The 14559-nt window shown below is 40.9% G+C and overlaps 1 protein-coding gene across 1 annotated transcript in view; it reads left to right on the plus strand.

The window, feature by feature from the left end:
* Nucleotides 1-14559, plus strand: part of FRAS1 (Fraser extracellular matrix complex subunit 1) — a 330441-nt gene that overhangs the window by 219914 nt on the left and 95968 nt on the right. Inside the window, exons 38-41 of the mRNA XM_055587421.1 lie at nt 7884-8032; nt 8206-8368; nt 9945-10080; nt 14121-14311. Coding sequence (XP_055443396.1) covers nt 7884-8032; nt 8206-8368; nt 9945-10080; nt 14121-14311 — 639 coding nt within the window. The remainder of the gene's footprint in view (nt 1-7883; nt 8033-8205; nt 8369-9944; nt 10081-14120; nt 14312-14559) is intronic.

The following is a 14559-nucleotide window of genomic DNA, read 5'->3' on the forward strand; positions in this document are numbered from 1 at the left end:
GAGAAAAAGCAACTTAGAGGAATTTACCCATCAATGACTGATAAGTTATGGTATTTCATGGCTCACTTTTCTGAGAGAAAGACCACTTCTCACTAGCGTTTGTCTCAGGTCCAGCTCTGGACCGAATGCTGGCACGCTTGTTTGGCAGGATTCCTGACTCACCCTCCACTCCTTGCCCCATGAGAAGCAGGGACCAAGGGTAGATTCAGAAACTCTGTTGTTTTTTCCACTAGTCTGACCTTAATTTGATATGTGATCCTGGTTAATTAAACTCATCTTCTTTCCTTGACTTTACCTCTGGAGCTAAGGATAGTAAGGATAATTAATTTTATTTTTCATGTATATATGTTGTGAATATAAACTCTCCGTGTAAAAATCATAATGAGTAGTTTTGACAAATACACTGAAATAAAAATGGTTATCTGAATGATAATCACTCTTAGTATTGAATTTTTCCTTTGCTAATCTTAAAATTTCCTCCAATAACCTGGCCTTTAAAAAAATTACTGTATAGTTTTATGTAATCCTTTTCTGAGCTGAAGAATATGGCTATAAAATCTAGGCCTGAATAGTAGCGTGTAAGATAAAGCATTGGCCTGGGAACAATTGCTTCAATTGCTTTTGCACAGATTTTCCCCTAAAATTGTCTTTTCTTAACTTATGGGAAACTGCTTTCCACCCTGATTCTTCTCGTGGGTCTAGTACAGTTTCAGAACACCTTTGGCTTTGTTTTTAAATTGACAGGTGATTCTTACCCTAGGTAATGGCCTTTTGAGTCTTATGAAACATGAATTCATAAAAATTTATGAATACAGATTTAATCAATAGATCACCAAGGCTTGAAAAATGTTTGACAGACCAAAATAGGATTCCAGAAGCAGTTCCTTCCCATTAAGTGCATATTATGAGCTGCAGATCAAAATGCAAGCCCATTGGCAACTGAACATGTATTTTCAGAAATTGATTGAATGTGAATTTACCCACTGGAGCAGAAAGAAGACTCCAAAAGAATTATTCTAGCTCACTGAAAGCATAGCATCTTTTAAAGACTTAGCTAAGTTATTTATTAATACTAACTTTCTCTGAGTGTTGTGGAAGATTTTTTTACTTAATGTCATGGGAAGATTTTTCTAGGTATGCATAGTTAGTGAGTTTGCTTTGAACATCCAGAAAAGTTGGAAAAGCCATCCAAAACCTTGGTCATAAAATGGGGCAGCTGTTGTGTTGTGCTCGTGTCTGACTCTTTGCAACCCCATGGACTGTAGCCCACCAGGCTCCTCTGTCCGTGGGATTTTCCCAGTAAGAATATGGGAGTGGGTGGCCATTCCCTTCTCCAGGGGATCTTTCTGACCCAGGGATCAAACCCATGTCTCCTGTATCTCCTGCATTGCAGGCAGATTCTTTATCACTGAACCACTGGGGAAACCCAGATTATAACGGAAAGGAACATGTGAGCCTGTTCTTAATTACAGTATGGTGAATTGCAAGGTGAAATGACGTCAGGAGAAACAAATGGCAAAAATGGGATTCTGTGTGATTTGCTTCTTACTGGTGGCTTCCTGTACACAATTTGCTATGTACTGCAAGGAAACAAGTAGGCGAGGGATGTGTGGGTTTTATGGTTAAAATGAATGGGTTTTCATCCAAGCTTACCACTTTTGCTAGTGTAATAACCCTTGACACATTATTAAACTCCCTAGGGCTCAGTTGTCTCATTTGTAATATGGAGAGGATGATAGAGGATTAATCTTAAATAGCTAATAGAATTGCTATGCACTAGCCAAAAATATACTAATTCAAAATAAACCATCTATAATAATATTACATAATGCATATGAGGTATAAATGTAACAAAAGATGTGTAACTTCTAGGGAAAATTGATGCTATTACTGACTTTAAAAAAAATCCAAAGAAATCTCTTGACAAAGTTTCAAAAACAAGAGGAGAATTTAGGAAGGGGCTGGATAGAAGATCAACAGAACAATAGCATTTCTATTTCTATATAAGAGCAAAAAATAACCAGTACATTTAACTAAAAAGATGATACCACTTAACATCACAAAAGTTATATTCCTTGGACTAAATCAACAAAAACCAGGCACTACTTTTACAGGGAAAATTGTAATACTTAATTGGCAGACATTTTTAAAAGCACTGCTGCTGATGGTAATTCACTTCAGTCGTGTCCGACTCTGTGCGACCCCATAGACGGCAGCCCACCAGACTCCCCCGTCCCTGGGATTCTCCAGGCAAGAACACTGGAGTGGGTTACCATTTCCTTCTCCAATGCATGAAAGTGAAAAGTGAAAGTGAAGTCACTCAGTCATGTCCGACTCTTCGAGACCCCATGGACTGCAGCCTACCAGGCTCCTCCATCCATGGAATTTTCCAGGCAAGAGTACTGGAGTGGGTTGGCCATTGCCTTCTCCATTTAAAAGCACTAGGAGATGCCATATTCATTGGAATATTTAGTATCAAAAAGATATCAATTCTCCAACAACATGATCTTTCCATTCAACTAAGTACTAGTCAAAAGTTCAGTGACCTTTTAATGATCTTGATAAGCTCATTCTATAATGTATCCATGCGTGCTAAGTCACTTCAGTCGTGTCTGACTCTTTGCAACAGTATAGACTGTAGCCTGCCGGGCTCCTCTATCCATGGGATTCTCTAGGCAAGAATACTGGAGGGGGTTGCCATGCCCTCCTCCAGGGATCTTCCCAACCCAGGAATTGAAGGCACATCTCTTACATCTCCTGCATTGGTAGGTGGATTCTTTACCACTTAGCACCACCTGGGGAGGTGTCTATAATGTTTAAAGAACAACAAAAGGCCAAAATTCTGAAAATGAATGACAGGAGGGCAGGGGGTTGCCCTTTCCGATATCAGGATTTGATATAAATGTGCACTATTTAAATCAGTCCACACTGGTATATACTAGAGAGTCTAGAAACAGACTCATATTTGGGACTGTAAAATAAAACGGATACAGCAAACCAGACTGGTGGAAATGGGAGAAACTATTTGAAACATGAATCTGCACAAATTATTATTCATATTAAAAAGAAAACAAGAAGTTGCACTGCTGCCTCATACCCTAGACAGATATTAACTATAGTAAATCAAGTCCTTAAATGTCATAAGTAAAATTGTACAATTTTTTGTTGGGTATAGGTGAATATTTTCATGATAATGGGAAAAGGAAGAATTTCTTAAACTACAAACAGAAAATGCTAACTATAAAGAAAAGATTGAAAATTTGATTATATTAAAATTAAAATTGATGTTCTCCAAAACACACCATAAAAAAAAAAAAACTACTTACAAACTGGAAAAAGATATGTACAGCACATAGAACCAAAGATAACAAAGAAAATATAAAGAATATCTGCCAATCAAGAAGAAAAAGATAATCCATTTGAAAAATGAACAGGAGACATGAGCAGGAATTTCAGAAGAGGAATCCATAGGGCCAGTAAAGATAAGAGACATTCACCTTTTTAGACATCAGGAAACGCAGGCAAAGACTGTCTGCTGGTTAGTACCAATTCAACTGGCAAAAATGTTAAAATATGAAAATGCCAAATGTCAGAGAGGAAATGGATCTACAGGAGGTTCTTTTATGATGGAGCTGTAAATTAGAACAACCGCTCTGGGAAGGAATTTGACATTGTCTCGTAATGATGAATGCTCATGTTCCCTAACCATTCCTCTCCTGGATTCCTTTCCAAGGGAGACTTTCACAGGTACAAAAGATATGCACAAGAATATACACAAGGGTACTCACAGCAATGAAAGTGAAAGTCACTCAGTTGTGTCCTACTCTTTTGAGACCCCAGGGACTATACAGTACATGGAATTCTCCAGGCCAGAATGCTGGAGTGGGTAGCCTTTCTCTTCTCCAGGGAATCTTCCCAACCCAGGGATCAAACCCAGCTCTCCCCACATTGCAGGCAGATTCTTTACCAGCTGAGCCACAAGGGAAGCCCAAGAATACTGGAGTAGGTAGCCTATCCCTTCTCCAGGGGAGCCTCCCAACCCAGGAATTGAACCAGGGTCTCCTGCATTGCAGATGGATTCTTTACCAACTGAGCTATCAGGGAAGCACTATTTGTAATAAGAGTAACACTATTTTGTAGTAGCAAAAATATTGAAACAAGCCCAGTGTCTATCAGCATCAACAAATGGAATAACAGATAATTTGGAGCATACTTATTCTGTGGAATACTAGAGAACATTCAGAAGAGATGAACAATAGCTTCACAAAACAACATTCATGGATCTTTCAGTCAGTTCAGTTGCTCAGTCATGTCTGACTCTTTGTGACCCCATGGACTGCAGCACGCCAGGCTTCCCTATCCATCACCAACTCCCAGAGCATGCCCAGACTCATGTCCATCCAGTCGGTGATGCCATCCAACCATCTCATTCTCTGTGGTCCCCTTCTCCTCCTGCCTTCAATCTTTCCTAGCATCAGGGTCTTTTCTAAGGAGTCAGTTCTTCACATCAGGTGGCCAAAGTATTGGAGTTTCAGCTTCAGCATCAGTCCTTCCAATGACCATTCAGGACTGATTTCCTTTAGAATTGACTGGTTTGATCTTGCAGTCCAAGTGACTTGCAAGAGTCTTCTCCAGCACCACAGTTCAAAAGCACCAATTCTTTGGCATTCAGATTTCTTTATAGACCAACTCACACATCCATACATGACATCTGGAAAAACTATAGCCTTGACTAGGCAGACCTTTATTGGTAAAGTAATGTCTCTGCTTTTTAATATGCTGTCTAGGTTTGTCGTATATTTTCTTCCAAGGAGCAAGTAAGTGCCTTTCAATTTCATGACTGCAGTCACCATCTCCAGTGATTTTGGAGCCCAAGAAAATAAATAAAATAATGGATCTTAGCCGTCTTCTACTGAGTGAAAAGAATATAAATCATGGATCATGAAAAATAAAATCATGAGACTGTTCTATACATATAGAACAGTCTTATGGACTCTGTGGGAGAGGGAGAGGGTGGGAAGATTTGGGAGAATGGCATTGAAACATGTAAAATATCATGTATGAAATGAGTTGCCAGTCCAGGTTCGATGCACGATACTGGATGCTTGGGGCTGGTGCACTGGGACGACCCAGAGGGATGGAATGGGGAGGGAGGAGGGAGGAGGGTTCAGGATGGGGAACACATGTATACCTGTGGCGGATTCATTTTGATATTTGGCAAATCTAATACAGTTATGTAAAGTTTAAAAATAAAATAAAATTTAAAAAAAAGAAAAAAAAAAAAAGAAAAATAAAATCATGGATCTTAGCAGTCTTCTATTGAGTGAAAAGAAATAGAAATCCCACAAGAGGAGGGTCTAACTCCCTTTTAATACATTTTAAAAAATACTACAACTACTTTACAGTAGTTTGCCAACAAAGATCTGTATAATCAAAGCTATGGCTTTCTTAGTAGCCACGTACGAATATGAGAGTTGGACTATAACTCTCACCCTTGAGTACCGATGAATTGATGCTTTCAAACTGTGGTGCTGGAGAAGACTCTTGAGAGTCCCTTGGACAGCAAGATCAAACCTGTCAATCCTAAAGGAAATCAATCCTGAATATTCATTCAAAGGACTGATGCTGAATCTCTAATACTTTGGCTACCTGATATGAAGAGCCAACTCATTGGAAAAGACTCTGATACTGGGAAAGATTGAGGGCAGGCCAAGAAGGGGATGACAGAGGATGACATGGTTGGAGGCATCACTAACTTAATGGACATGAGTTTGAGCAAACGCCGGGAGATAGTGAAGGACATGCTGCAGTCCATGGGATCACAAAGAACCCGACAGGACTGAGCAACTCAACAACAACAACAACAACAACAACTTTACAATAATATATCAAACTATTCCAAGAGATTCAAGGAAGTCAAAAAGCAAGATCCATGGTGTGATGGTAGAACCAGGGACAGGATGAAAGAGGGGCATAAAATGTTAATCATCAGAGTTCCCATCCTTGTGTTGAATGGTGTGTCAATAGATGTATAGATAATAAAAAAGAAAATGAAAAAGTGAATTAACACAAAATGGGTAAGAAGGTCTTCGAGTAGAAAAATTACATAAAATCAAGGTCTATATTCTTAAGAATTTTTCACCCACAGTATCTTGGATATCTCAAAGTAGTAAGTTTCTTTAAACGATGACAGCATTCAGGAAAAAATCCAGCTGATTTCACACTGTTTCAAACCCAGCAGTCACTTGAGATTTGAAAAATTATAATACGTTGGGCCTGACATGACATAAGCATTTCTTTGCCAAATTTGCCAATGTGGAATTTAGAAGCTGTTCATTCTCATCAAGAGCCAGGAGCTCTGTCCTTGTAGTTTATCACCATCTCAGAAGACAGTGCCTTAGAACACTTGGCTGTCTTTTAAAAATTCCCCCTCAGAGGCTACTCACAGTAATATTATAGCAAGTAGTCTTTTGGAAGCCTGCATGTTGTATTTGATAACCCATGAAGAAAAATAGAGAAACTTTTAAAGCATAAATTTAGGGGCTGTTTTCTGAAGTTTTACAGCTTTGATAAATTTGCGTTTCCTTCCTTGTTACTGTCAACTGATGTGAGGAAATATGGAAAGTTCTATGATCTTGCCTTGAGGCTCTGAACTGCCAACTTAAAAAGGTCCCCAAGGATAGAAATGAGAGCTGACCAAAACCTGCTCCCCTAGATCACCAGGCAGCTGTGCTCACATTTCTGATCTCCAACCTCAGCTAACTGTGCATCATAGCCATGCAAGTTTGCATGTGAAAGTATACTTGGTCATGCAATATTTATCTTCATTGTTGCTGGGGTGAAGTGTAGAGTGCCCTCATGTTCACAGCCAACTGGTCTAAAAGATGAATGACTCGGGATCTTTCCAAGAAGATGTTGCCTCCCTTCTAGATATTTCCAAAAATATCCTTGAAGAAAGAAGAAATTGTTAAGACATTCAATTATTGTCTTCAATTATTCTCCATGTAGAAACAGGAAGCCAATTTTATTTCTCAGTAAATAAACTGTGCAGAGGAAAGGGAAATAAACAGTCTTCATTAGGATTGGGCACCTCAGGGGTTGAGCATGCATAGGCTTGGTCAGAATGAAATTCATAAGACTTCTTAAATTTTTCTGTTAAGGTAAAATTTTTTATTGTGTTGACTACTCTTTAAAGTGAGTCCTTACCTTCCATTCTTTGTTTCACTGAATTTTTAAATTATTGTTATCATATGTTTTAGCATAGGGTCGCATAGAGTTGGACATGACTGAAGCAACTTAGCATGCATGCATGCATTGGAGAAGGAAATGGCAACCCACTCCAGTGTTCTTGCCTGGAAAATCCCAGGGACGGGGGAGGCTGGTGGGCTGCCATCTATGGGGTCACACAGAGTCGGACATGACTGAAGCGACTTAGCAGCAGCAGCAGCAGCAGTGGAGTTTTACCTATTTCCAAAACGTTTACCTCTTTCTAAAAAGCAAACTGTACTAAAAACTCTAGAAGAAGCCTACAACTGTGTTTCTAGAAGAATGACATATTTCTGACCATGTTTGTACTTCACTAGCTGCTTGTAATAAAAACAAAACTTTATGTGGCTCTTACAGTAACCATTGCGCTTTTTTTCTTTCCCTCTTTCTTTTATGCCCCATACTTAAAGTGCATTTCCTGCTATTATCTTGAGCTACTCTTCAAAGATGACTGTCAAAGAGACATTTTAGGAGGAATAAATAGTGAGATTTTCAAGCAGTTTAACATGGTATTGCTTAAGGAGATTTAGCAGAAAAAGGAGCACCTGTAATCTTTACTGAAAATATGTCTTCCTGCAAATGGGCATTCATGTCTTGTATCGTGTTTGCTTGATTAGGATGATTCTTCCTCCGACCCGGAGATCTGGATTCAGATAACTTCTCTGCCCATGTACGGTGCTCTCTTAAAAACCTCAGGACCTGAGGTGGAAGAACTCTCAGAGATTTCTAATTTCACAATGGAAGACATCAACAACAAGAAAATTAGGTATTATAACCACCTGGTACTACCCAGAATTTTTTAAAATATGTAAGCAACTAACCCATAGTTCCCGTGAAAGATTATGTTGCCTCTGGCCCCATTTTTAAACAGAGATTCAGTCGTCTGACTTGACCTGACAGTGTAGCTCATTCATTCCATTCTTCTCTTGACTTCCATAGGTATTCGGCCGCGTTTGAGACCGGCGGTCATCCAGTTACTGACAGCTTCCACTTCTCTGTCTCTGATATGGACCACAACCGTCTGGACAATCAGAAGTTTACCATCACCATCACGCCCGTCAAGGATCCACCCCCAGTCATTGCTTTTGCTGACCTTATCACGGTAAGCAGTTCAGATCAACGAACGGTGGGTACTGTAGAAAGCTGGAGTCTGCGCCCGTGTGAATGAAGGATTTCTATCTAAACTGGCTGTCAGGTCCTTCCCCTCAAATATCTAAGCCATAGAATCAAGCTATTATGGCTTTTAATCATTAGTTTTTCAAAAAGGATGAAAATAATTAAATGCATAAGATCAAATCATTATAACTGCATTATTTAATTAGTCAACAAATATTTCTGTGCCAGACACAGATCTATTTGTGTACAGTATTTTGTATACTATGCTAGATGTGTATAGTAGTAGGAGTGTAGAGATGTATTTTTTGAGGTATTTATACTCTAATGTTTGCAGCAACTAAAACATAGGAATATGGATAGAGTCCTGGGTCACATCTTAAATTGAGTTGATACTTACCTCTGTAAACAATATTGACAGTTCCTTGGTGTGTGGAGGGTGGGGGTCCATGTAATGTACCCCGATTATGAAGTTACCTGTACCTGAGTTCAAGTGCCAGTTCGGTTACTAGCTGACTGATCTTGGACCAATTAAATAATCTTTCTTAGCCTTAGTTGCTTCATTTTTAAAGTGTTACTACTATTCCTATTACATAAAGGATTACTCTGATGATGAATCAAATAGCATTAAAAAGCTCCAGTACAGAACTGGCCCATAGTAGGGATTCCATAAAAGTTAATTCACTTTCTTATTCCACTCTATGTACATACCATAATGCCCCAAACTCAGGATTTCTGATTTTCTTGAGCAACTGAAAATTTGTAGAACTCAGTTGTTTCTGAATGGTTCTGATATTCTACTCATCTTTTCACATCCACCCTGGGGAAGCCGTTTGCACCGTCCCCGTTCTCAGAGTCAGGGTGACCTTCCACTTTATAATTTGTAAATCTTCCTGTATTTAGCCAACAGTCGTTCAGAAGCCAAGTTGCATATCCAGGAGGCTACAAAAAACACTAGGCTCAGGTTGCAACGTTAGCATACAAAACAGGGCCCGAAAGGAAAAAGGCAGCTGGAGCTACTGCTTTTACTTAAACCAATTTATTATTCTCTTTGACAGTAATGATAAGCACTAGCTTTCAGGTACGGTGAGCCTGGTCTTCCCTTGCACCTTTAAGCATACACTCTCACGGGATAAAGCGGACTTTATCTCTGGTGGGAACTCCTATAGGACAGGATGCACCCACAGTATCCAAGGGAGGACTGGATGGATCATTCTGAAGCTGCAAACTTTTGAACGTTGATACGAAGGAAGGCAGTCCTCCTGCCATGCAGCTGTTCCGAGGTGGGTGATTAGAATGGGCCAGAGCTGCTTTATAACCAGATCCATCATGGAAGAAGCACAGCTTTGAAGGCAAACACGGACGTCACTGCATCTGAGCACGGCTCTGAGAGATGCTGAAGGATGGCCGGGCCCCAGAAGCTGGCACATTCCTCATCTTGTCTGTAGAGATCTGCCTCCTCAAACACGTGGAAGGTCACCCCAGGCAGCAATTTTCGATTCAGTCCTTTTTTACTGCAGTCTGCGTAACCGCCCAAGGACTCTCTCCAATCTTTTCTTTCTTAGGTTGACGAGGGAGGGAGGACCCCACTCTCTTTTCACCATTTCTTCGCTGCTGCTGCTGAGGACAGTTTCCAGGAGGATGCCATCATTAAGCTAAGCGCCCTGCCCCAGTACGGCTGCATCGAGAACACGGGGACAGGTACCATCCTGGCTATGGAATTGTTCCAGACCTGGAGAGAAGAGGCAGGGTGGCAGGGTAGAGGGGGGTCACTTCCTGCAATTAACCTGGACAAGGAGACCCGAAGAGGGGTGGAACCATTTCCGAGAAATGGAAGGAAGGTCTTGTTGACTCAACAAATATTGACTGAGCATTTCCTGTATGTGAAGCACTTTTTTAAGCACTGGGGATAGATCAGTAAGGGGCTTCCCCGGTGACTCAGTGGTAAAGAATCTGCCTGCAATGCAGAAGACACAGGAGACATGGGTTCGATCCCTGGGTTGGGAAGGTCCCCTGGAGGAGGGCATGGCAACCCACTCCAGTATTCTTGCCTGGAAAATCCCATGGACAGAGGAGCCTGGTGGGCTGCAGTCCATGCAGTTTCAAAGAGTCGTACACGACTGAAACTGCTGAGCATACACACATGTAGATCAGTAAACCAAACAGAAACCCTTACCTTTGTGGTGCCTTAGATCCTGGTGGGAGGAGACAGATAAGAAACCTAAGAAATGAGAAAATTGTGGAAGATGTTAGGAGGTCAATCAGTGCCGTGGGGAAAACTAGAACAAGGGAAAAGTGCCAGCCATTAGGACAGAGGGGCTTGGGGATTGCACTCGAAATTGAATGTCAAGGAAATAAGATTGTCTGTTGTTTTATTGTGAGACAGCTACTGTTTAGCTGAACCAGAGCTGACGTCTCAGCTTTTTCTAAATATGTGACGTGAATTGAAATGCGTGCTTGTCTGTCTGTGACCCTCTCCCCCACCATCTGCCCTGGACCCACTGCTCTTGGTGGTTATCACAGAGGAGGGAAGGAGAGAGGCGGGGACTGTCCACAGGCCCCTGTGTCCACAGTGACTGGCAGTTGAGACAGCTCCTGGCAGGTGACCGTACCGCCACCTCTGCTGGGAGGCTCCTGAGTGCTGGCGCTCGGCTCTAATTGGCGTGCAGCTCACAGCTCCCACAGAGAGGCTATTGACTGAAGGTGTTTGTGGCCGGCGTGATGCCTGGGATTTGAGCCTAGTTTTACCAGAAACTCATTTAGCAGGGGTCATGTTTTCCTAGAGAAAACCTTGAGTCTTTTCCCCATCTTGCTTTGCAGCGTGTGCCCTTAGATTTGTTTACTGCTGAGTTAGATTTGGTAAAGAATCCGCCTGCAATGCAGGAGACCTGGGTTCAATCCCTTGGTTGGGAAGATCCCCTGGAGAAAGGAAAGGCTACCCTCTCCAGTATTTGAGAGGCAGTGGATTATAAGAGGAATAAGACACAGCCCCGGCCTCGTGCAGGAGACAGATACAAAGACTAATGTTATAATCATGAAACATCAGGACAGGGAAAGGAGCAAAGCACTGAGAAAGGATACAGGACAAAGCAATTACTTTTGCCTGGGAAGGCGGAAACGTCTGAGGAAGGGTTAGTGGGAGTTGCTGTGGGCAGAGGGAAAACAGTGTTTCTCGCAGATGAAAGAGCACAAGCGAGCACAAGCAAAAGTGGGGAATCAGAAAGGGATGGTTGCCTCCAGCCTTCTCTTCTCTCTGGGTGGTTTCTGATAAGGCTTTCTAACACTGTTTTTTGGTTTTTTTTTTTAAATTTTATTTTTAAACTTTACATAATTATATTAGTTTTGCCAAATATCAAAATGAATCTGCCACAGGTATACATGTGTTCCCCATCCTGAACCCTCCTCCCTCCTCCCTCCCCATTCCATCCCTCTGGGTCGTCCCAGTGCACTAGCCCTGTTTTATGTTAAGAACACCCAGGCCTGATCTCCTTTAGTATGGACTGCTTGGATCTCCTTGCAGTCCAAGGGACTCTCAAGCGTCTTCTCCAACACCTCAGTTCAAAAGCATCAATTCTTCGGCGCTCAGCTTTCTTCACAGTCCAACTCTCACATCCATACATGGGAAGTAAGGAAAAGACGTTCAGGGGGGCAAATCATTGTCCTAACACACATCATGTAAGGTCCCATCCTGTGCTTCGTGGGCTTTCAGAACGGAGTCTCATTTTATACATATGAAACTAGCTACCTAGATTCAGAGTCCAGCTAACCAAAAGAGCAGCTTTTTAAAAACATTAGAAGAATCTTTTAAGTTCACACTAGCACAAGAACAGAATAGTCATATTGTTCAGTATAAAATCTAATAGCGTGGAACCTGCATTCCTTTAGTGCCAGCACAATTAGTGACAGCAGCTCAGTCATGTCTTATTCTTTGCAACCCCATGGACTATTAAGCCATGGAAGTCTCCAGGCCAGGATACTGGAGTGGGTAGCCTTTCCCTTCTCCAGGGGATCTTCCCAACCCAGGGATCAAACTCAGGTCTCCCGCATTGCAGGCAGATTCTTTACCAGCTGAGCCACAAGGGAAGCTCAAGAATACTGAAGTGGGTAGCTTATCCCTTCTTCAGGGGATCTTCCCGACCCAGGAATCGAACTGGGGTCTCCTGCATTGCAGGTGGATTCTTCAACAACTGAGCTAGTATGGAGGATGGTGCACAAATAGGGCCCACCTTAATTACCTGTTGGGCATCGCTGTGTTCCAGCACAGGGCAGTAATAGATGTTCATGATATAGCCTCCACACATCAAGAACTATTTAATTTGCACATAGTATATTCTGTTGAAGAAGGCAAGGAAGCTCATTAATAAGAATGGTTTACATGAAAAAATAGAAGGTGCGGTTTTAAGAATCAAAAGGATTAATGCTTAACGCTTCAGTGACAGATTCACTTGTTGAATAGCTTGTTCTCTAATGATAGAATGTCATTCTATTTGAATACATTTTTAGGATTCACTTACTTAGTGTAGTTTTTACCCAAATAAAGATGCCATATTTCTTATATTTATAGTGATAAATAGAAAGAGAAAATTAAAGTTTTAAGGAGTCATAGCAATTCCTTTTGGAAACTCTGAACTGTGTGCCCTAGGGGTTATCAGGTCACTGATCATTTAGACTCCTCTATGCTTTTAGTATCCAGAGGAATCAAATCTGAAGGGTAGAATTTAAGAAAATTCACGTCTGAAAAAAAGAACATTTGTCTTGAATTCTTGTCACAAACAAATTGTAAATAAAACGTTTTCATTCCTACTCTTTCAATTTGGAGGTCAGCAAAAAATGACCCTGTCTGTCTTCTACTAGGAAGTCAGTGGCCTTTTAATATATGACCTCATCTTTGCAAAAACCATGGAAGAGGGAAAGAGAAAGTGTTATTGTTTTCAGATCTTCTGTCTACACTTTTCTTTGTTGATGTATATCTAGGGAGTGTTTGAAGATACAGGGGTTTCTTTTTTCTCCTCTGTTTAGAAGAAAATGTAACCATTTAAAATCAATCATTTAGAGAGATTTAGTCCAAATAAGAGACAAGTCATCCAACATTTAGACAGTGCTTATTCTTTCCCTTGGCCTTTGGGGTTGGAATGAAAAGAAGAGATAAGCAGCACTTTCCATGAAACTCTGAATGATACTTGAGCATCTCAGTGCCTGAACTACACCTGAGCTCTGGATGTTCCCTGAACATCACAGTGGTCCTAGTGTACCATCCCAGGGGCTGAGCACTAGCCCATGAGGTTTCTTAAGGACCTGAATTGTCAAATTAAAACATGCTTAAGGAGATATTCCTTAGATTTAAAGATATACAGTTCACCCTTTCTTGTGTAGAAAAAAAAGGTTCCTCTTGCAAAACGGTTTTGAAATTGACTAAAGTGTAAAACTTTTACTCCTATATCAATATTTGCCCCATGACTTATTTTGTCAAATATTTCTAACAAAACAACCACTGATTCTGTGCTCTATTAATTAATAGCATTCTGAGTACTTTCATACATGCGACTCATTTGAGTCCCATTTTTTGATGAGAAATAATGGGGAAACTGGGGTCCCGCCCAAGTCTTCAAATTCCATTCTCCCACCTTTATTCTCAAACTTGTTTTCATCTTTTGTTGATAGTGCTGTTATGCTTTCTGGTTCAGCTCAGAAAGCAGCAATTTATGGATCAAGATAAAAGTTCCCTCTTGCTGTTGGTGCAGGTGATCGGTTTGGCCCTGGAACTACCAGTGACCTAGAGGCATCGTTCCCTATTCAAGATGTCCTGGAAAACTACATTTACTACTTTCAGAGTGTTCATGAAAGCATTGAGCCAACCCACGATATTTTCAGTTTTTATGTAAGTGATGGAAACAGTCGATCAGAAGTCCACAGCATCAACATCACCATCGAGGTAAAGATTCTGGAAGTTGGAAAAGTTGGGCCTTTGACCACAATATCCCACCATTAGATAGCTTCTAAAGAACTCAAAAACAAATAAAATTGGGTTGGACCTTCAATTTTAGAGGTCAATTTAAAAAACATAACCCTGACCTTTAGGAAACTTGTAGAATTAAGGCTGACATTTGGAGATGGTATGACTTGGAAACCTGAATTTCCATTTTAGGATGAAATCTATCTGGTCTGTGTGAAGACACTTTG

This window comes from Bubalus kerabau, chromosome 7 (assembly GCF_029407905.1).
Source record: "Bubalus kerabau isolate K-KA32 ecotype Philippines breed swamp buffalo chromosome 7, PCC_UOA_SB_1v2, whole genome shotgun sequence".
Classification (NCBI taxonomy): Eukaryota; Metazoa; Chordata; class Mammalia; order Artiodactyla; family Bovidae; genus Bubalus; species Bubalus kerabau.